This window comes from Colletes latitarsis, chromosome 10 (assembly GCF_051014445.1).
Source record: "Colletes latitarsis isolate SP2378_abdomen chromosome 10, iyColLati1, whole genome shotgun sequence".
NCBI classification, from domain to species: domain Eukaryota; kingdom Metazoa; phylum Arthropoda; class Insecta; order Hymenoptera; family Colletidae; genus Colletes; species Colletes latitarsis.
The window spans coordinates 29,359,727-29,383,119 of record NC_135143.1 but is presented as its reverse complement, the minus strand read 5'-3'; the positions used below and the strand labels follow the sequence as shown (position 1 = coordinate 29,383,119).

The 23,393-nt window shown below is 40.3% G+C and overlaps 1 protein-coding gene across 25 annotated transcripts in view; it reads right to left on the bottom strand.

The window, feature by feature from the left end:
• Phcl-1 (pH-sensitive chloride channel 1) overlaps window positions 1-23,393 on the bottom strand; it is a 153,762-nt gene that overhangs the window by 23,164 nt on the left and 107,205 nt on the right. For 10 of the 25 annotated variants that reach the window (XM_076774016.1, XM_076774017.1, XM_076774019.1 and 7 more), the window contains 7 exons: window positions 20,361-20,516; window positions 15,892-15,956; window positions 14,824-15,044; window positions 12,430-12,512; window positions 12,153-12,293; window positions 6,147-6,239; window positions 2,665-2,817 (listed from right to left, as the gene is read on the bottom strand). In XM_076774016.1, the coding sequence (XP_076630131.1) occupies window positions 2,665-2,817; window positions 6,147-6,239; window positions 12,153-12,293; window positions 12,430-12,512; window positions 14,824-15,044; window positions 15,892-15,956; window positions 20,361-20,516 (912 nt within the window). The remainder of the gene's footprint in view (window positions 1-2,664; window positions 2,818-6,146; window positions 6,240-12,152; window positions 12,294-12,429; window positions 12,513-14,823; window positions 15,045-15,891; window positions 15,957-20,360; window positions 20,517-23,393) is intronic. The other 15 variants (XM_076774024.1, XM_076774025.1, XM_076774042.1 and 12 more) reach the window with 3 other exon arrangements.

Here is a 23,393-nt window from a genome sequence, read left to right as displayed (position 1 = left end):
TGGAAAAATTATTTTCGGTTGCGGGGGTTAATTACAATAACTTTTGGTCATTACGCATACCCTCGAAATCCTATCCACTTTCGAGAAAAAAATTCGAGAAGGTGTGAAATTTTTCGAAGGAAAAGAAAAGTTTCAAATCGTTTTGGAAAAATTATTTTCGGTTGCGGGGGTCAATTACAATAATTTTTGGTCATTACACATACCTACGAAATCCTACCCACTTTCTAGAAAAAAATCGAGAAAGTGTGAAATTTTTCGAAGGAAAAAAAAAAGTTTCAAATCGTTTTGGAAAAATTATTTTCGGTTGCGGGGGTCAATTACAATCACTTTTGGTCATTACACATACCCCCGAAATCCTATGCACTTTCTAGAAAAAAATTCGGGAAGGTGCGAAAATTTTCGACGGAAAACAAAAATTTCAAATCGTTTTGGAAAAATTATTTTCGGTTGCGGGGGTCAATTACAATAATTTTTGGTCATTACACATACCTACGAAATCCTACCCACTATCTAGAAAAAAATTCGAGAAGGTGTGAAATTTTTTGAAGAAAAACAAAAATTTCAAATCGTTTTGGAAAAATTATTTTCGGTTGCGGGGGTCAATTACAATCACTTTTGGTCATTACGCATACTCTCGAAATCCTATCCACTTTCGAGAAAAAAATTCGAGAAGGTGTGAAATTTCACGAAGGAAAAAAAAAGTTTCAAATCGTTTTGGAAAAATTATTTTCGGTTGCGGGGGTCAATTACAATAATTTTTGGTCAATAGACATACCCTCGAAAACCTAACCATTTTCGAGAAAAAAATTCGAGAAGGTGTGAAATTTTTCGAAGGAAAAAAAAAGTTTCAAATCGTTTTGGAAAAATTATTTTCGGTTGCGGGGGTCAATTACAATAATTTTTGGTCAATAGACATACCCTCGAAAACCTAACTATTTTCGAGAAAAAAATTTGAGAAGGTGTGAAATTTTTTGTCGAAATTGAAAAGTTTCAAATCGTTCTGAAAAAATTATTTTCGATTGTGGGGGTTAATTGTAACCATTTTTGGTCAATAGACATACCCTCGAAAACCTAACCATTTTCGAGAAAAAAATTCAAGAAGATATGAAATTTTTCATCGAAATTCAAAAATATCAAATCGTTCTGAAAAAATTATTTTTGGTTGCGGGGGTCAATTACAATCACTTTTGGTCATTACACATACCCCCGAAATCCTATGCACTTTCTAGAAAAAAATTCGGGAAGGTGCGAAAATTTTCGACGGAAAACAAAAATTTCAAATCGTTTTGGAAAAATTATTTTCGGTTGCGGGGGTCAATTACAATAATTTTTGGTCATTACACATACCTACGAAATCCTACCCACTATCTAGAAAAAAATTCGAGAAGGTGTGAAATTTTTTGAAGAAAAACAAAAATTTCAAATCGTTTTGGAAAAATTATTTTCGGTTGCGGGGGTCAATTACAATCACTTTTGGTCATTACGCATACTCTCGAAATCCTATCCACTTTCGAGAAAAAAATTCGAGAAGGTGTGAAATTTCACGAAGGAAAAAAAAAGTTTCAAATCGTTTTGGAAAAATTATTTTCGGTTGCGGGGGTCAATTACAATAATTTTTGGTCAATAGACATACCCTCGAAAACCTAACCATTTTCGAGAAAAAAATTCGAGAAGGTGTGAAATTTTTCGAAGGAAAAAAAAAGTTTCAAATCGTTTTGGAAAAATTATTTTCGGTTGCGGGGGTCAATTACAATAATTTTTGGTCAATAGACATACCCTCGAAAACCTAACTATTTTCGAGAAAAAAATTTGAGAAGGTGTGAAATTTTTTGTCGAAATTGAAAAGTTTCAAATCGTTCTGAAAAAATTATTTTCGATTGTGGGGGTTAATTGTAACCATTTTTGGTCAATAGACATACCCTCGAAAACCTAACCATTTTCGAGAAAAAAATTCAAGAAGATATGAAATTTTTCATCGAAATTCAAAAATATCAAATCGTTCTGAAAAAATTATTTTCGATTGTGGGGGTCAATTACAATAATTTTTGGTCAATAGACATACCCTCGAAAACCTAACCATATTCGAGAAAAAAATTTGAGAAGGTGTGAAATTTTTCGTCGAAATTGAAAAGTTTCAAATCGTTCTGAAAAAATTATTTTCGATTGTGGGGGTCAATTACAATAATTTTTGGTCAATAGACATACCCTCGAAAACCTAACCATATTCGAGAAAAAAATTTGAGAAGGTGTGAAATTTTTCGTCGAAATTGAAAAGTTTCAAATCGTTCTGAAAAAATTATTTTCGATTGTGGGGGTTAATTGCAACCATTTTTGGTGATTAGACATATCCCCGAAATCCTGCGTATTTTCGAGAAAAAAATTCAGTACAGGCGGAAGTTTAAACGTTAATAACTTTTTAACGAAGCCTTCATCAACAAATTGGTATCCTTGATTTTCGTCTTATTTTGGCCTATAGCACCTGTGAGAGACACAAGAGCGTAGCCCTCTGGTGGCGAGTGTTGGAGGTACGCCACAAAGCTTCGAAACTTCGTGATTTTTACGATTCGAAACCTAAGTAAATAGCAATTTCAAGCGTGATGCCCTTTCCAAACGTAAATCAGAAAATTCTTGGGGAAACGTTTCACGCAGGAACGAAAGGCTTACCGATCATTACTCGTGCTGGCACGGCGTTCCATTCGAGCCAGAAGGTGATGAAGGAGCTGGTCACCAGAATGATTCCCGGGATGAAGACCGTCGTGAAGTAGAAGGCACGATCTCGCGTGAAAATCAGATCCACCTTCAGGCAGCTGTAGTTACCTACCACGCATTAGATCGATATTACGATTGCGCCAGGCCGTGGATCGCGGCAGGCGAGCGGTAATGTCACCGGGAATTTGAGAAATAAGCGGTTCAGTGGTTAATTCGCGTGACAATAAATCAATCGAGTTAAAGCAGACGCGCGTTCAGCCGGTCGGAGTTTCTGTTATTGATATGCCACAAAAAAAAAGAAAAGTACCGTCGAGCGTCGTTATGAGCGGGACTCGCTTTACCCTCCGTCGGAAAGTATTCCTGGCGCTCCTCGCTCAGCTTATCGGTCGATAAACGGAGATAGTCACCGTCTCGTGGAAATTGCGAGCCGAAAGAGTGCCGTCGTTATCGACGACATTGATCAGTTTTTTTTTTTTTCTATTTTTGCGTGGCTCTCCTCCCGGAGGAAGGATCAGCTTGCGAGAGTAAAATAAAAACGAACGAAATGAAAAAAAAAAGAGAAAAAAAATAGAGTCAAGATCAGAAAAGGAACAAGAGGGCACCAGTCGTGTCGCCAACTTTCCGCAATGAAGCTCCACATTCGCGAAAGCGTTTCAAGCCGAGCTAGATACTATACGACGCGTGAACGTCTAGGGGGGTGGGGTAGAAAGTTTTTGGGGGGTGGGGGGTGGGAGCGTCGTAATTGGAGAATACGGAGGCTGGGGGGTGGGGGGGTCCTACGTTCGGTGAAACGGGATTTCTCGAGATCGATACAAAGTGCAACTTTTCAAACGACCCGCGCTATCGAACTTTGTCTCGATCCTAGAAAAGAAACACGCTCGTCGCTAACGATGGGAGACCGGGCTCGTTCGATGAGGTGGCGCGCTAACACTTAACCGTCCGTTCTCACGTTCGCGTGAGTTCACGGAATCGTTCGAGACTATTCGTCGTGCAAGTTAGTTTTTTTATCGTTTGAATACAGTTTATATTCTATACACAATTCGTTTGGTCCGATATCTCTGAAACTATTAGTCACAGGAAAATTGTTTAAATACAAGCCTTGTGTATTTTTAAACCTTGATAATTGTTCGTCGTGCGTCACTGAAAAATACACAATTCTTTTACCGAAACTTTGTTCCCCAGTCCAAGAGTTTTCGAAAATGGGCGGACGGTTAAATGTTAATAAGAATCGTGAGATTCGATCGTCGATTGAGAGAAAACGGTGAAAGTAGTGGTGACGTGTGCAGCAGAAAAATAAATTCTCGTCGATCGGGATGAACGCCGTACAATTATTTATCATCGTGGTATACAGTATATATTTGTATATTTAAAAAAAAAAAGAAAACGAACAACAACTGGGAATATAATGAAGCAGAAGCGAAGCGTAGGCGAAATGAATGAAACAAACGTTTGCCAAGGTCCAGAACCACGTCCGGTAAATAATAAATTCGTAGACGGGAAGAAACGTGTGTGGTTGGGTTCAACGCTAATACGATTTACATACTGTCGGAATGCTAATCTCTCGTAACGTTCTATGAGGCGATATTCCGTCGAGCGTTTAAACAACCGATTCTTTTCCACCGTCGAAACGTAAATAACGTTTCCGCCGCGAATCACCAACGACCCTGAACGCTTTAATCGCTCGACGGAGTCGCAAACGGCAACGTCGGTACTTCGACCCTCTGCACCGACGATCCACTATTTTTCCGGAACCAGAAATCCTCTGGACGGTTCGCGTAACCCCAAAGGAGACGAAATATTTCGTCTCGATGCCTTCAGGCGAAAAACCACCCTATTGCAGTGTCGCGTAGCGTTTCGATCGTCTAATTTAGTCATTTTTTCATGTACAGGGTGTTCGGCCACCCCTGGAAAAATTTTAATGGGAGATTCTAGAGGCCAAAATAAGACGAAAATCAAGAATACTAATTTGTTGATGGAGGCTTCGTTAAAAAGTTATTAACAATTAAATTCAAAAATTATAAATCGTTCTGGAAAAATTATTTTCGGTTGCGGGGGTCAATTACAGTCATTTTTGGTGAATAGACATACTCTCGAAATCCTACCCACTTTCGAGAAAAAAATTCAATACGGTTGGAACTTTAAACGTTAATAACTTTTTAACGAAGCCTCCATTAATAAATTGGTATTCTTGATTTTCGTCTTATTTTGGCCTCTAAAATCCCCCGTTAAAATTTTTCCCAGGGGTGGCTGTACACCCTGTAGTTGGTGAATTTGCGAACCGGGAAATGGTTATAAACAATAAAATATTGTAACAAATGTTATTGGAAAAATGGTTCTGAACAATATCGATCTCGGTTACGATTTTGGTATCGGTTCTATTTCGGGCGTAGGTGAAGATTTTATACAGATACTTTTATATTCGTATTTGTATATTATAATGGTGATTCACTATGAACACAAAAGAAATACCTATAAAAAAAGAGTCCATTTTTTGGTATATTGAAATATTTAAGGGTTTATGTTTGAGTAAAGTAGGAATAAAATTGTCGACAGTAGTGGCGCGTTGGATACGCTGGCTACCATCCGGTCACCGAAGTGCAGCGTCATTGGGCCGCCGTGCAGTACAGGATGGGTGACCGCTCGGGGAAAAAAAACACTAATTAATTATATATTGTTCATATTATAAGTTTCTATCGGTTAAGTGGTGAAATTGGGTTTAACATTAAATCCTAATATTAAATAAAAAAACAAAAATCATTTCATAAATAGAAATAAAACACGGTTGTGTAACGATACACTTGGTAAAAATAAATGGAAAGAATTCATACAAGGAAATTTGGAAATACCCAAGACCGACCACCACATTGAAAAATAATACCGAATTAAAATTAATAATAACAGTGAAATACACACATAAAGAAACTACGAAAGGCCAAACAAAGCCTGAAGGAAAGAGAAGGGGAATGGGAGGAAGGGGTAGAAACGTTGAAATCTGGCGAAACAAAAATTTCGCTAACAATTATGCTATTTTGATTCTTCGTAATCGAGATCGGTATCGTTCGATAATTCCTTCCGGGTCTGCAATGATCTATCGAGGACGAGTACAAAGGGCGAAAGTACCGCGATTCGTACGGGAATGCGACAATCGGATCAACTCGGTACAATGCTCTCCAAATTCGTTCGTCGCGCGACTAAAAAAAGGATCAATTTTACCACAGATATTCCGGGGAAAAACGGTCTCGCGGTTGCAACAGATCGCGACGACGATTTGGGAAGCACCGACCCAGAACATCTTAGGCCTGTCTCACGAGTTGGTAAGCTTGGTCCTGTCTCTCCCTCCATAATCTACTTTCTAAAACCCTTTTTCTACGCATATTTTTTTTTTTGTTCATCGGGGAGTATGTTCGATCGATTCGCGTCGAAGGGGAGGATTTTACCTTGCTCCTCAAATCTGCGCTGGCACAGCGAGCACTTTGAGTCCCCAAATTCATCGAACTCGTCCTCGTAGTCGACCATGATCTGTCCGTCAGCTGCAACAGAACAGCCCACGATCTTCCATCCTCTCTTCTTTCCATTTATTTATTTTTTTTTTAATATTTTTTTTTTTATTTCGCCTTTTCCTCTGTTTCTCTGTTCGATTTCTCTAACTTAGTTCTCGAGGGGGGTGGTTTGGTGGGGGGGAGTGGGGGGTTGGTGAGGGTGGGGTGGGGGGGACGGATAAATCTTGATCGTGAGAGAGGCCTGAACCCGAACTGTCTCCGGAAACGAGGGGATAAATATCTCTACGGTCGAGAATGCTACGGATAAGGTAGTTTTCGTTTGAAACGCTTTGCGATCAAACTGTGTTAGCGTGTGTAATCAACGCATACAGCGACAAGTGCAACATTCAAAACCGGAACAGTCCGTACACGAAACGAAACAGAGAATCCCTCGGTTCGTTTGCAGCCAACGAGGCTTGTTTTGCGACGCTTTCTATGCGCGTATGTCTCTCTGCTCCGAGCCTACGAGGCACTCGAAACCGTGAACTGCACACATTGCTTCCGTGAACAACGACGGGACGAAACAATTGGAGCAAGCTGTACGTAACAAGTTGTTGATCCACAGAACGTTTACGTGAAGCGATATTCAACACTGGGGCGGCGGCTAGAGAGGGGGTTGAGGGGGTGGAAGGGCACAATCAACGAATAAGACTTAGTGTGTGCTTCCGTTTCCGTTTCCTTTCCTCGTGGCAAGATCTATCCGTCCTCCAAGGCTTACCGTACGAACCGAGCCTCTCTCTCTTCTATTCAGCGTTACACATCCGGTGTTTTTTTTTTTTTCAATCGTTTTCGTACGTTTCCCGTATCGGGCACAGAGGAGATTCAATCGTTGGGCTAACTAGACCAAGCATTACCCGCATACCGCCATGGTTGATCCCTTCAGGGTAAAGAAGAAACGATATTTTTTTTTTTATTTCTTTTTTGTTCCGCGCTATCTATCCAGCGCCGTACTCTCGTCATTAATGCCTTCAATTATTCAAAACTCGAAAAATGTGATTAGTTCTCGTCGTTAATTCTGGTGGGGGGGAAAAGGGGGCGGTTCGAGGGGGGGGTTGCACAACCGTTTCACTCAAAGAAAATTCAGGCGAATGCGTTCCGTGGGGGCGGGGGTGGATGTCACTCGACAAGCTGCAGGTATATTACGCTTTCGACAAAATCGTACAAGCTTCTCACTGGCTGCGTAAGCTGTTAAGAGAGCTTATAAGCGATCAAGGTAACAGTCAGGGCCGGCATTAGCGCGGAGGCGAACGATGCAGGAATCTACGTATTTACAGACTGAACATTCTTATCTTAAATTGCAACGAATTTTGCACTGACACTGTTCGTTCCGATCCTGAACGAAATTTTTTCTGACGATATTTCTTCGACGAAAATGACAAAAATTTAATGGGAGATTCTAGAGGCCAAAATAAGACGAAAATCAAGAATAGTAATTTGTTGATCGAGGCTTCGTTAAAAAGTTATCAACGTTTAAAGTTACGCCTGTGAGACGGTAACCTGCGAACAGTTGCGCGCGCACTATCGCCGTTCCACAGGCGGAACTTTAAACGTTGATAACTTTTTAACGAAGCCTCGAACCGCAAATTAGTATTCTTGATTTTCGTCTTATTTTGGCCTCTAGAATCTCCCTTTAAAATTTAAACGTTAGTAGGAATAATTTTATCAACAGGAAACGTTATTAAGGATCGTTCAAAATGAGATTTGCTCGCGTTTGACAATTACCAAGAACGTACTTATAAATTTGCAACTCGATTTGGAAGCGTTTCGCCGTTGAATCGCCAGCCCCGTTGACAGTTACGAAACAATTAGCTCAAACAACGCGTATCGTAGTTTCGTCCGCGACGGGGGTGCATTTTGTCGCGATTACTTTAGCGAGATGCAAGAAAGTTCCGTTAAATACAGTAAAGAATTTACTAGCAAAGCGAGAAGAGAGGACCGCGACGCGATGGAACCGTTCGGTTAACGAGTTATGGCTGTCGTATGGGGGCGTTTAGGGTCTCGAAATTGGTATAAAACTCAAGGCCTCACCCCAAAAAGCAAACCACGGCGGGCTCGGTTGAAAAGCGAGACAGGAACCAAGGTTGCCAATATGCATTTTCTAGAGGAGCTATGTATTATCTAGTTATTTATATATATATATATATATATACACACATATACATATACATATAAATATATATCAGTGTACATACAGAGTTTATTTAGCCATACATATACATATGTATGTATATATATATGTATATACACACGTAAAGAGCGAGAGATAGAGAGAGATAAAGACATAGGTGTAAGTACAAAACGCATCTACGCCAACTAGTAACAAAGGTGGAAACAAAAACGAAGATTTCGTCGTCAATAGTACCGGCTACGTCGCATGCAGAGTCCCGTTTCGTTAAACGATCCCTCGATTCTTCGATCATTTACCACTGTGTCCCGTGTGTATTTGTGTGTGTGTGTGTGTATATATATATACATACATATATATACGTTCAAAGAAACGACACACGCTCAAACACGCTCAAACACGCGTCTACGCGGGTGCACAGGTTAACATTTCGTGTTCCGATTCGTCTTTTTTTTTTTTTTTTTTTTTTATTTTCGTCACGTTGGCAGGTGGTCGTTGTGCTCTCGGATCTACCCGAACACGTTCGTCGGACTTTTCGCGCGCGATTCTCGAGGAAAACGAAACTTCCAAGTTTTCTCCGTCGAATTGGTAAAAAAAAAAACAAAAAAAAAACTAAATCCAAAAGCGCGATACGCCACTATTTGCAAGGAGAGCATTCCGTAACGGTGGTGCACGGCGAGTTTACCGGCGGTGCAGATAAATTACCAAGCGTCAACACGCCCGAAAAACTGACAAAACAAAAACAGAACTCGCACTAACAACGGCCAGTGGACGTGCATTGCGACTTACCTGACGCTAGACGACGGGCTTCTGGAGTGTTTTCGTTCCGCGTGGTAGCGTCTCGACGCTCCGTGTACGCGTTGGTGACGCGCGCACCACGAGACCCGAGCGTCTAACGGGCTTGGAAAGAAAGTTGGCAACAAAGCGACGAAAGAACAAAATTAAGCAAAGAAACGCACTTTCACTTCGACGTACGTGGGTGGGGGGAGGGGAGAATCGTTCGTGAAAGGCGCAGGGAGTGAGATAAAGTAACCAACGTAAGGCTGAATCGATTCGAAAAAGAAAATGGCGACTCGAGCGCGCGAGGACCAAGGATTCCTCTCTTTCGATATTGCAATTTTTCTTCTTCGTGGATATTGCATCCAACATTGTACATTTTTCGTTCAACTGCTCACAGAGAATGGGAAAATGATTTTTATCTCGATCGTTTCAGTCATATTTTCAGTTTGCATAAATTGAAAATTTTTTAATATTCTCACGATGTTTTAATAAATAAAATGATGTAAAATAACCTGTGAGCCGTGGATACTATTTTTTAGTTTTACCAAAAATTATTTACCATTCTTTTTGAGCGGTTAAATAAATAAGAAAGTGTACCATACCGTTGGATGTAACGTCTGACGAAGAAGAAAGGGTAATAAAAATTGCAGAGGCGAAACAGAGATTTTCCATTGTCGAGTTTGAGAGAGCTCGTTTGGGGACGTTGAGACGCGTTTGGTCCTTGCTCGCCTCGCCCGGGCGCGTCGCCTTTATCATCGAGGCCGCGAAAAACTCTCGACGCGGATGATGTACGGTCGATCGGACAAAGGCGACGTTATCGGGAACGATCGACAAGTTAACAGGGGGGGGGTTCGATAAAGAGGAACACGGAACGTGGCCAAGGCGCGAACGAAATTAGAAATCCTTTTTCGGCAGTGCTAGCCGGATTTATTGATCCGGTGGCGTCGTCCATAGAAACGATGGTGGGGTTTTCCAGGAATGGAGCAAAGGTTCAAGGGATGCAGCGCCTCAGGTGCATCGATCTGCTAACAGGTATTATACGGGGCTGCTTTCTCTTCTTCTTTCATCCGACACCGACCCAAGGAGTCCCAATCGTGGCCTCGAATCGCCATTTTTTAACCTCCATTTTGCTACGCTAATCTCCTTAATCCTTCCAGTACGACACACGTTCCGTACTTACGTGCAATTGTTACGTTTCAACTCAGTATTCCTACACTATAATGGCGATTATAAACGAAGAGAAACTTCCTTATTCTTTGTTTCTCCATTTATTTTTACCCAGACCATTGTGTTATTTGTATTTATTAGTTTTTTTTTTGGGTTTTAATATTAATATGCGGGAGCAGTACCTAATTAGAAACCTGATAGAGATCTATGAATAATTTAAATAAGGTAGAAACAAACGATACGTGGGCTTTTCTCCGGAGCGGTCACCCATCCCAAACTGCTGTACTTGACCGCGCCCAATGCAGCTGCACTTCTGTGATCGGACGGAGACTGGCGCGTCCAACGTGCCACGGCAATCGACAAGTTACACTTCTAATTTACTCGTACATAAACCCTTAAATATTTCAATGTTCAAAAAAATGGACCCACACCAAAAACAAGGGTACAATGCATAAGAAATAAGTTTCTTTTCATTTATATTAAATCACCATTATAGTGCACGAATCCTCGTTAGTTTTCTACGCCCTACAAGTGTACTTCCACGCTCACGAATGAAATTTTAGCACTTAAAGATCACGTAGTAAATATGCACCTACGTTTCCAAAGTGAGAATTTAAAAAATTGATTGACTGGATTAATTCTCCAGATAAAATGGGACTCGTTTCGAACACGAAAAAAATAAACACCACGACGAGCGTTGGATTAAACAGTTTCCAGTCGTTTAAATGGAAAATAACCTCGCGGAGAGTTTAATGGGCTTTCGTCTGGTCAACGTGTTTGCAAACCCCGGTTTCGATGGGACAAATAGTTCGAAGAATAATCCCCGACAAATTAAAAAAATCGCGTAACCTCCATCCGGAGTATTTTTGATTACTTTTTAGTACGAACGGTAATCGAATTAATTCGAGTCACGATACATCGATAAAAATAACATTTTTAATTCTTCGCCAACGTTAATAAATAAATGTTTCGTGTTAATTTTTTTTTTATTCCACGTTTATCGAGGGTTTGGTCACTCGTGGTTGAGAATGCAAATAATACTTGCCAACGATTGCCCGCTTAGGTGGGCGTCGGAGCCGAGTTCAAGAAAACCAGTGGTCGACTCAACGACAATTCGGACAGTTCGACCGGTCGCTTCGAGTGCGTGTACAAGCGACACTAAAACCGTTATCACGTGGGCCAACGTAATTGCCGTGTTCGGTGCATTGCGATAGTACAGAAGCGTGTCACTTAAGGATGCAATAAAAAATTTTTAAATAGAACTGACAACGAACAGAGAGTGGCAAAGTTTCGACGATGATTCTTCGTCTGTGTTTGCTTGCGGTCGCTATTTTCGGTCAGGCTTAACGATACGCCTATCAAACGCTGCACTATCGTCACGGTACAGTTCCGAAACGTTTTCTCGGTAAAACACGTTCATCGTCCACGATTAAACCATGTAAATCGAACCCAAAACGAGTAACTCCATTTTCTGAATTTTACAAACTTCCCACGTCGAAGCTCTCGATATAATTTTACATTTAAAGTATAATTAAGGGCTTTTTTTTTAAATTGTTAACAAAATAATATTAATAATTTCTGTGATTTTAAATTAAAAATCTAGAATAGGCGTTCAAAGCGAATCTAGCGTTAGAAAAATATTATTTTGTGGAGTTGATCGATTTGGTAAACGAGAGTCTCGATCGACCATTAATTATCGAACGCAACGATTTTAAAATTTCAGAACTGTACGGTTGGATAGATCGTTCTGATTCACGACTGGCATACTTTTCTTCGATATTTCTTTTTTCGAAACGTCTCCTCTTACAAAATAGTTGAACTAGGTGACTCACCTCGCCAGCTTACTTTGATCGGACACGTGATTGTCTGGTTTTTAATGAGGTACGCGTTCAGCGACGTCAGGCTCGGACTTTTCCGCAAGGTACCCTCGTCGTTCTTCCACACGTACGTGATCGCCGTTTGCTCGTACGATACTGGAAAAAGAAAAGTGCGCGTCAGGGAAGCTCGTACGATGAGACGAATCAGAGCAACGGGGTTACACGTTTCGTTCATTTCGAAACAAAGGATCAGGCTAACCAGGAATTGCATTAAATTTTTAGATTCACTTACTGCTCTCGATCGCGAATGAACACAGTGGGTCGTCGAAGGGGAAGATATTAAGTCTACCCTGGCAGGATAGGATTAGGTGACGCCTAGAAAATTAAACACAAATTCAATTCCTTCTTGCGGTGAACAATTATTTAATTAACAATCAATTTTTAATATAGACAGTGGGGGCATTTACTCCCATTCAAAAATGGGAGAAAGTCATTTTACAAATGTGTTAGTTCCATTTAGAAACAGTATCGAAACGATGGATTGAAAAGTAGCCCAAAACGAGTATTCTCGTTGTTGGTCCAGAACGTCACTAACGTTTGCAAGCTGCGATAAGGACATATCTAGACAATTAAACAGGAATTCAATTCCTTCTTGAGGATAACTATTATTGAATTAACGATAAATTTTTAATATAGACAGTGGGGGCATTTAGCCCCTTTCCTCCCTCCAGAAATGGGAAAAAATTGGTTTGTAAAATTTTGTATCGTGTGTTTATACAGGGTGTTCGACCACCCCTGGGAAAAATTTTGATAGGGGATTCTAGAGGTCAAAATAAGACGAAAATCAAGAATACCAATTTGTTGATGGAGGCTTCGTTAAAAAGTTATTAACGTTTAAAGTTCCACCAGTTCTGAATTTTTTTCTCGAAAATGCGCAGGATTTCGAGGGTATGTCTAATCACCAAAAATGATTGTAATTGACCCCCGCAACCGAAAATAATTTTTCCAGAACGATGTGAAGTTTTTTAATTTTGTCGAAAAATTTCACACCTTCTCGAATTTTTTTCTAGAAAGTGGGTAGGATTTCGGGGGTATATCTATTGACCAAAAATGATTGTAATTGACCCCCACAGCTAACAGTATTTTTTTCAGAACGATTTGAAATTTTCTTTTTCCGTCGAAAAGTTTCACACCTTCTCGAATTTTTTTCTCGAAAATGCGCAGGATTTCGAGGGTATGTCTAATCACCAAAAATGATTGTAATTGACCCCCGCAACCGAAAATAATTTTTCCAAAACAATGTGAAGTTTTTAAATTTTGTCGAAAAATTTCACACCTTCTCGAATTTTTTTCTAGAAAGTGGGTAGGATTTCAGGGGTATGTCTATTGACCAAAAATGATTGTAATTGATCCCCACAGCTAACAGTATTTTTTTCAGAACAATTTGAAAATTTCTTTTTCCGTCGAAAAGTTTCACACCTTCTCGAATTTTTTTCTCGAAAATGCGCAGGATTTCGAGGGTATGTCTATTCACCAAAAATAATTATAATTGACCCCCGCAACCGAAAATAATTTTTCCAAAACAATTTGAAGTTTTTAAATTTTGTCGAAAAATTTCTCACCTTCTCGAATTTTTTTCTAGAAAGTGGGTAGGATTTCGGGGGTATGTCTATTGACCAAAAATGATTGTAATTGACCCCTCTAACTAAATATAATTTTTTTAGTATGATTTGAAATTTTTTAATTTCGTCTAAAATTTTCAATATCTACTCGAATTTTTTTCTCGAAAGTGGGTAGGAATTCGGGGGTATGTGTAACGACCAAAAATGATTGTAATTGACCCCCGCAATCGAAAATAATTTTTCCAAAACAATTTGAAGTTTTTAAATTTTGTCGAAAAATTTCTCACCTTCTCGAATTTTTTTCTAGAAAGTGGGTGGGATTTCGGGGGTATGTCTATCCACCAAAAATGCTTATAATTGACCTCTGCAACCGAAAATAATTTTTCCAGAACGATTTGAAATTTTTGAATTCAATTGTTAATAACTTTTTAACGAAGGCTCCATCAACAAATTAGTATTCTTGATTTTCGTTTTATTTTGGCCTCTAGAATCCCCCATTAAAATTTTTCCCTGGGGTGGCCGAACACCCTGTATAGGATCAGTTTCGATACGATCAATTAGAAAATAGTCCAAAACGAGTATTGTCGTTATTGGTCGCTAATGTGACGTTTGCAAGCTAGAATAAGATGGAACCTAGAAAATCAGACACAAATTCAACTCCATCTTGCGATGAACAGATATTAAATTAACAATAAATTTCTAGTATAGACAGTTGGGGTATTTGCTCCTCTCCCCTCCCAAAAATGGGAATAAATCATTTTACGAAAGCGTTGGTTCCATTTGGGGACAATTTCGAAAGGATCGATTGAAAAATCAGCCCAAACCGAGAATCCTCGTTGTCGGTCGCGAACGTGTCCAAGCTGGAAATTATTGTCCTCTGTGTGTGTGTTATATCTTGAGCACGCGTCCGCGGTTCGTCGACCACCGGATGGTACGTTTAATTGATCGCGTAAACGCGGCTTACACGGATGGGAAATATCGAGGAACGATAATAGGGACCGTTTGCGGCGCGAGTATCGACGCGATTAGGACATCGTGGATCGATTAACCGAGACGATAAATACCTCATAAGGTAGTTGACCGTGCCGTTGCGGTATATCCGGAGGGCGAAGTGAACGGGTATAAGTGGATCCTTAAAGTCTCCGTGCATTATGAAGTACGTGTCCGGTAACCAGATATCGTCGTAGTGATGGATCGCGTTCAAGAACTCGTACTGCGATCGGTTGCTGTAACGAAGCCGTGGGTCGTACCACTGTTGTTGCAGCAAGAACTCCACCTCGTATTTCTGCCGATAACACCGACAAAACCACACAACCGTTACGAATATTAGTCGCGACGGACCGGGACGGGGGTCGCCCGACGTTACGATATCTTAAAATGGTCAGATTTCACGCTTTTCAATGTGCACACACGCCTCTGGAGGAGTAAGCTTTCTTACAACAATGTAACAAAGTTTTCATTTACATCGGCTGCTTTCGTCGTATACACAGTTACTCCTACTCGTATTCGTATAATGTAATAATGGTAATTCGCTATAAATGGAAATTCACTTTTCAGTTCTTTTTATTCTACAAGGAAATTATTCTATTCTTTTATTTCTTAATCTTTAAATTCTTTCTTAGAATATGAGCCCTAACTACTGATTAATACTTGCCTCAGATTAAATTTTTAATTTTCAATATTTTTACTAAATGCTGTGTATTACAACTGTATTATTACTTCTTCTATTTATACTAAGTAGTTTATTTATGTAGTACACAGGGATATACCCACTGCAGTACAAATAAACACAAATAATACTCAATAATTCACGGTTTTTTTCTCCAGCGGTCACCCATCCCGTATTGCACGCGGCCCAATGATGCTGCACTTCGGTGACCGGGCGAGAACTGGCGATGTCCAACGTGCCACGGTCGTCGACAAGTTTTACTCATAATTTATTCAAATATAAGCCTTCGACGACATTACAAAATTCAGTATATTTTTATTTCAAGAAACAAGTTTCTTTCCATTCACAGTGGATCACCGTTGCAGTATACGGATACGAATACGAGCGACTGGTAAATATATTTCGGTGGAAATTCACGCGCGACGATGAACGAAAGAGAAGCGGAAACAGATATGTGAATTACCAAACTGGACTCGTCGGGGGAAGCCAAACTTAGCAACAGCACGCTCACGTTCACGGTCAAGGTACCTGAAACACAATCGTGCGATTGGAATTGTAGACTCGATTGGAAATCTTCGGTGCAGTCTCGCGAGCGGAGCACGCTAATTTCGTAATAGCGTTCCTTAAAGATGCATCCGTGTATCGACGTTCAAGCCCGTTTAAAAGCTTTCCCGTCCGATGGAATCCGGTTCGAGTTCTCGGAACGTTAACCGGGATCGATTATTTACGCCGATTAGCGTGGCTCCCTCTCGACTGTTGCGAACCGATCGAAGCCGACCTTCGACGAACGAGATCGATCGTAAGGATCAGCCTCCTTCGATACGGTAACCGCGAAACGGCGAACAAACGTTTTTCTTCTTCTTCTACGTTTGCGTAAGCCGATGCCGTTATTGCGTAAGCCTCGTTAGCGCCATGCTGTGCACATGCTGCGACTAATGTCGTGTTCGTATTAAAGTGTCAAGCTCGTGGTCGGGGCTGGGACTCGGGGACCGCTCGTTTCGGCCCATAGATGGCGTCTCAAGCGTCCACTATGGACGAACGCAATTATTCCTCCAAGATACGAGGATGGATCGATTCTCGCTCAAATATCTTCGAAATTAGAAAATTAGAAGTTAAATGGAGTTATATATTTTTTAATGCAATCACGTTATTATTGATTCATTTTTCTGAAAATTATTTCAGTTCGAAATAAATGAAAGGGAACAAAGTTTTACTGTTTCTTGTAACCAATAGAATAGTGTATGTCAATTTTGTGTATTTATAGTTTTTTGGGAAACGAGGATGACCAATTTTTTTAAATACAGGGAGTTCGGCTACTCCTGGGAAAAATTTTAATAGGAGATTCTAGAGACCAAAATAAGACGAAAATCAAGAATATCAATTTGTTGATGGAGGCTTTGTTAAAAAGTTATTAACGTTTAAAGTTCCGCCCGTACTGAATTTTTTTCTCGAAAATGCGCAAGATTTCGGGGTTATGTCCATTCACCAAAAATGATTATAATTGACCCCCACAACCGAAAATAATTTTTCCAGAACGATTTGAAACTTTTTTTTTTCGTCAAAGGCATCTAATAAGATTTTCGGTAAGGAATTTTTTTCTCGAAAATGTGTAAGATTTCGGGGGTATCTGTAATGACCAAAAATGATTATAATTGACCCCCGCAACCGAAAATAATTTTTCCAGAACGATTTGAAATTTTTTTTTTTCATCAAAGGCATCTAATAAGATTTTCGGTAAGGAATTTTTTTCTCGAAAATGTGTAAGATTTCGGGGGTATATGTAATGACCAAAAATGATTATAATTGACCCCCGCAACCGAAAATAATTTTTCCAGAACGATTTGAAACTTTTTTTTTTCGTCAAAGGCATCTAATAAGATTTTCGGTAAGGAATTTTTTTCTCGAAAATGTGTAAGATTTCGGGGGTATGTGTAACGACCAAAAATGATTATAATTGACCCCCATAACCGAAAATAATTTTTCCAGAACGATTTGAAACTTTTTTTTTTTTCGTCAAAGGCATCTAATAAGATTTTCGGTAAGGAATTTTTTTCTCGAAAATGTGTAAGATTTCGGGGGTATGTGTAATGACCAAAAATGATTATAATTGACCCCCGCAACCGAAAATAATTTTTCCAAAACGATTTGAAATATTTTTTTTCCGTTGAAAAGTTTTACATCTTCTAGAATTTTTTTCTAGAAAGTGGGTAGGATTTCGGGGGTATGTCTATTCACCAAAAATTATTGTAATCGAGTCCCGCAACTGAAAATAATTTTTCCAGAACGATTTGAAATTTTTTAATTTTGTCGAAAAATTTCACACCTTCTCGAATTTTTTTCTCGAAAATGGTTAGGATTTCGTGGGTATGTCTATTGACCAAAAATGATTATAATTGATCCCTGCAATCAAAAATACTTTTTCCAGAACGATTTCAGATTTTTTAATTTTGTCGAAAAATTTCACATCATCTCCAATTTTTTTTTAGGAAGTGAGTAGGATTTCGGGGGTATGTCTATCCACCAAAAATGCTTATAATTGACCCCTGCAACCGAAAATAATTTTTCCAGAACGATTTGAAATTTTTGAATTTAATTGTTAATAACTTTTTAACGAAGCCTCCATCAACAAATTGGTATTCTTAATTTTTGTCTTATTTTGACCTCTAGAATCCCTCATTAAAATTTTTCCCAGGGGTGGCCGAGCACCCTGTATATGAAAGTGATGGTCGCCTTCGTTTCTCGAAAATTGATAAAAATATGCAAAATGTTGTACTCTTTCATTTTTTTTTTCTAATTAGGATAGTTTTTGAAAATATCGATGACAATAACGTGAACATTTTGTACATAATTCCACTTCAGAAAACGATTCACATGAAATATATTTTAGTATCAACAATTTTGAAGATATTCGAGGTGATTTCAATCGACCACCCCTTGTATCATTTGAGACGAGTATGGCAGTTGTACGTGTAAAAATGAACGAACAAATATTGTTCTTCGATTTGTTTAAGGCTTCGTTTACGAGGGAATTGAATTTGAAGATTTGTCGTGTCTGACTATTAATCTGTTTTTCCACTTACTCCGACGTCCAAGTCGACGTTCTATCTGTACTTATTTCTACTAATGAAATAAGCAATTATTCGGTGAGAAACGAGTCCCAACCACCGCCACGGTTGCCAACGCATTCGGCTAACACAGAGAGTCACAAGTAAACGAGTGTCTAGTACGCTGGAGTGTACAGAAATGGGTGGAAAAGATGGGACCAGGATGAAAAAGTGATTATACATATGCGTTCCCAGAGAAATCGATGTCGACGAGCGAGGAACGGTCTTCTTCCGGCTCCGAGAAACAGGAGGTCGCGAAAACGACCGGATCGCGCGAAGGTGTCGCGTCTCGGGTGCCTTCGAGGCGAACAAAAATACGAAAACACACGAAATCGAGTCCGCGAATGCGCTTGCTCGCTGCCAGGGCTCTATTAATTATTATCACGTTATTAATTCGTTGTTAACGAGGCACGTACCTCGGAGTCGGCTTCGAAAGAGTGTATCGGACTAAATCCTGCCAATTAAATGGGTGATCCGGAGAGAAAGAACGCTCAACTTCGGTTTAGAGTCGAATCCGGTGTAATTTATAAATAATCAATAAAAAATTCATAAAATACAGACAGCATCGAGTCGTCACGAACCTTCAAAGGCTGACAATCGTCGCGATTCTTCTCGGAATCGATCTCTCTTTCTCCCTACGCTATACACCGATCGAATGTATAGCGCGATTCTCTCAAAAGTAGACTCGAGAGGAATCTGTGTACGTTTACACTCGTAGCTCTGCCCGCTCTTTTCTGGGCATCTATCGAGTCACGACTGTAAATATACGAGGTATTTTCGGTGTTCAGGCGAGTCTTCTAGCTGGAGAATCGCCCTATAGGAGGGCACTCCCATTATTGCAACTTTGTGAAAAAAAGTACAGCAATCCTTGGTTGGACCACAGGATTGCTGACTTCTTTTCACGAAGAATAGTCCAAATATCGACAACGTCTCGGATAAGTGGCCTGGTACTCACAGCTCGTTTACGCGATATAGCTTTGTCATTGATTAAACCATTAAAAGCAGCGTTTATAGAGTTCCGTGTCTCCAAATTCTTATTTCAACGCAATGAGGTTGGAAGAAAAATTGATCCAAAAGTTTGTTTTGCCGCCATATTGCAGTATCGCGTGAATGGGCTGTCGCAGGTCGTGAATGTTGTCACCAGACTGTAATGAACGCGTGGCCAATTGTCCTTGCGTTAATTTGTCGTCGTGTTCGTCCCAATCGATGAAAGCTTAGGTCGAACAACGTTTCCATTCCGTTGACCGACTCGAAAGGGTAATTTTTTTAAAAAACAACGAGCAAAGAGGAGCTCTGCTTCCTCTCTTTCTCCCTCCCCATCTCTCTTCGGCCAGTATATGGAACTATCGGGGGAAGAGTGTGCTTCCGCTCGAAAATCGATCGACCTACAAACCCCCGTAATGGAATGCAAAAATTTCGACGGGCAACCCATTCAGGATTCAATACGTCTGGTTCGACTGCAGTCTCTCGATCGACGTGAGCGAGACTGTTTCGAAATTCAAGCTCGACTGTTTCGAGGGCGGAAAAACATCCGCGAAACGCGGAGCTGCCCTCGCTCCAATCGAGCATGGGGAATCTAGCGCAGCACCGTGAATCGAGTGCCACATTTTAATAAGGTAAATTCATTTTACGGTACTTTGTAATAATCGTGGGTGACGAGCAACGGACGAGCGAGCGAGCGAGCGAACGAAAACGTTAACGAGAGAGTCCGCGACACAGACGAGAACCGCAAACAACTGAATGGGTCGGGTCGGATGAATAATATCGTGATAGCCTTAATTATTTCTCTAGACGAGGTTACAAGAGATGTAAAAACAGAAGAACGGACCGCGAAGGTGGGTGCGGTGAAGGTGTTGGTGCGACGTGTAGTGGTTATTGTTCTGGTTCTTGTACTGGTTCTTGGGGTCGTTAGAGGAGGTCGACGACCGGTTCGACAGGCTGGTGGCGTCACCAGGCCATCGCATTCCGCAGCAGAAATCCGCATCTGTAACACCCAACAACCCTTGCCCACGTCTCATCCTTTTTTTTTTTTTTTCGTCTCGCTACTGGGGATCAACAAACTCTGTTCCATCCTACGTTCGCGATCTACGTGTATACCTCGTCTTTCAAAATAGCTTCTCAATACCCCCGCGCGGCCTGCGCCGGAAACCACACGCCCGCCATTAAAAGGAGAACGATCGCTCCTGGAAAAATCGATCGAAGGATTTTAGATGAATCTACAACGGTCTATTTTTTGAAATTCCTCGCGATGGGACAAAATTTAATTGTGGTTTAACGCAGACTGTAACCCACGCCAAGTTTGCTTAACACTCTGACTCGTACGAATATGGTCATCTCCATATATGTATATGAAATATGGAAATGAGTAGAATTCATAAATTTTAGCGAGAATAAAGTATTGTACGGAGAAGTTTCTGGTTATGTATTGTGGGGTCCTTATTGATGGAGAATGTTTCGTTCAGGGCTTGCTATAGTGGACTCATCCCGTCACTGAGGCAATTCTAGCAGACTATGCCTCGGACACCTGGACATTGGATAGTTGTTCGAGGACCGTATACAGGGTGTTCGACCAGCCCTGTGAAAAATTTTAATGGGGGATACTAATTCAAAAAACAAGAATACTAATTTGTTGATGGAGGCTTCGTTAAGAAGTTATTAACAATTAAATTTCACACCTTCTGGAATTTTTTTCTCGAAAGTGCGTAGGATTTCGGGGGTACGACTATTGACCAAAAATGCTTGTAATTGACTCCTGCAACTAAATATAATTTTTTTAGTATGATTTGAAATTTTTTAATTTCGTCTAAAAATTTCAGTATCTACTCGATTTCGCGGGTATGTCTATTCACCAAAAATGATTCAAATTCGCCGAAAAATTTAGGCACCTACCCCCTGTCGATTTTCCTTAAAAATTCGTTTTTCATTTTTGATAATTTTATTTCACGCCCTACAGAAAAGTTGTTTAATACTTTTTTGTAGGTACCTATGGGCTCTACATCAAGAAAAAGTTTCATTGAAATATATTCACTATTGTAGGAGTTATGGCTGTTTGAAAATTGGAGCATTTTTATGGGGTTTTTCTAACATTACAGGGTCAAGGAATAACTTTTCGAATATTTTTATAACTGCTACATATTCGGCACTAAAATACGCGTCGTTTGCCTTTTTGAACATTAAAATCGTCCAATCCGTTCGGGAGTTATGATGTTTTAAAGATTCGCATGAAATTTAAGTGAAACATGTCAATGCATGGTCAGACATTACCTTTTCGGTGAGGAATTTTTTTCTCGAAAATGGTTAGGATTTCGGGGGTATGTCTATTCACCAAAAATGATTATAATTGATCCCTGCAAACAAAAATAATTTTTTTAGAACAATTTGAAATTTTTTAATTTCGCCGAAAAATTTCACACCTTCTCGAATTTTTTTCTCAAAATTGGGTAGGATTTCGGGGGTATATCGATTCATAAAAAATGATTATAATCGACCCTTGCAATCGAAAATAATTTTTCCAGAACGATTTGAAATTTTTTAATTTAATTTTTCAATAACTTTTTAATGAAGCCTCAGTCAAGAAATTGATATTCCTGATTTTCGTCTTATTTTGGCCTCTAGAATCTCCCATTAAAATTTTTTCCAGGTATGGCCGAACACCCTGTATATACCAATGAAAGGTCGCTGAAACGCTTGCGAGAGAGACAAGAGCGTGGCCCTCTGGCGGCGAATACAGGAGACGATGGACCCCACAGTATCATAGTTTACCATTGTCTAAAATCAGAATTTTGCTCCACCAGTCAACGTGTTAAGATCCTCGATGTAAAGAAATCGAAATAAAAAAAATTTTTAAATTCACTTTTGCACGAACAACCGTCCCCCTTTCCAACATGGCGTCGTATCCGGCGCGTGCTGCGCGGGAACAAAAGTCTACGGTAAAACAGCAACGACAACTACGGTGTATGTGTGTGTTTCTCATCGAACGACATTCCGACACTTTCTTATTCGTTAAATTCTTTCGGTGTACTTATCGTTGTGCGTCAGGACATTGGTCTTCCCTTGCGATCTCGTCGGACGACAATTACCCGGGCGCATTCGTAACTCCACGATTAAAACATCGAAGAGTACATTGGCGAGAGGGAAGTGGGGGTTTTTGTAAATTTTAGAGTCTCGGTTTGTCAGTGTGTAGATTTCTGTGACAGCCAGCAACTCTTGCCCACGTCTCATCCTTATTCTCGTTTCCGTTCTGGCGAGCCCAAATCGACTCGAATTTTACTTCTTCGAGTCGTGTTTTATCTTGGGACGCGACTACGATCGAGAGGACGGGGTCAAGACAATTCTCGTGGTCTTCGAACGTCAAACTGTCGACGACCATTATTGTTCTTCGCATTCTCAGTTCCCATATCGATACAGAAAATTCTAAACGTCGTTCGATCTTGAAAAATATCTTCGACAATAAATTACTTTAATAGTTGCAATAATCGTTCGATGCTTCGACTTCTGACGTGTGAATAAATTTTTTAACCGACGATTAACCCGTCTCTGTGGTCGCTCGAATTGCGAGATCCCGCGAACCGACGCGCGGGAAAAGCAGAGAAGCGATACGCGGCGGTTGTTTTCGCCGCTCCCGAGGCTCGTCGCCATCCTCCTTTTGTCCCGCGGCTCCGCGAAAAGCTCGCTTTCTTTGCCGTACAAACGACGCCGGTGCTCGAGGGCGTCGTGGCAACCTTCCCGTTCCCACCGATAAAAAAGCCAGAACCACCATTTTACTTTTTTCCCCCCGGAATAAAACGCTGTCCGTTACAGCCAGTGGTGGAACTTTAAGGGGTTCCACCACGGAACGTTTCTACGGAAAATGTGTTCCAAT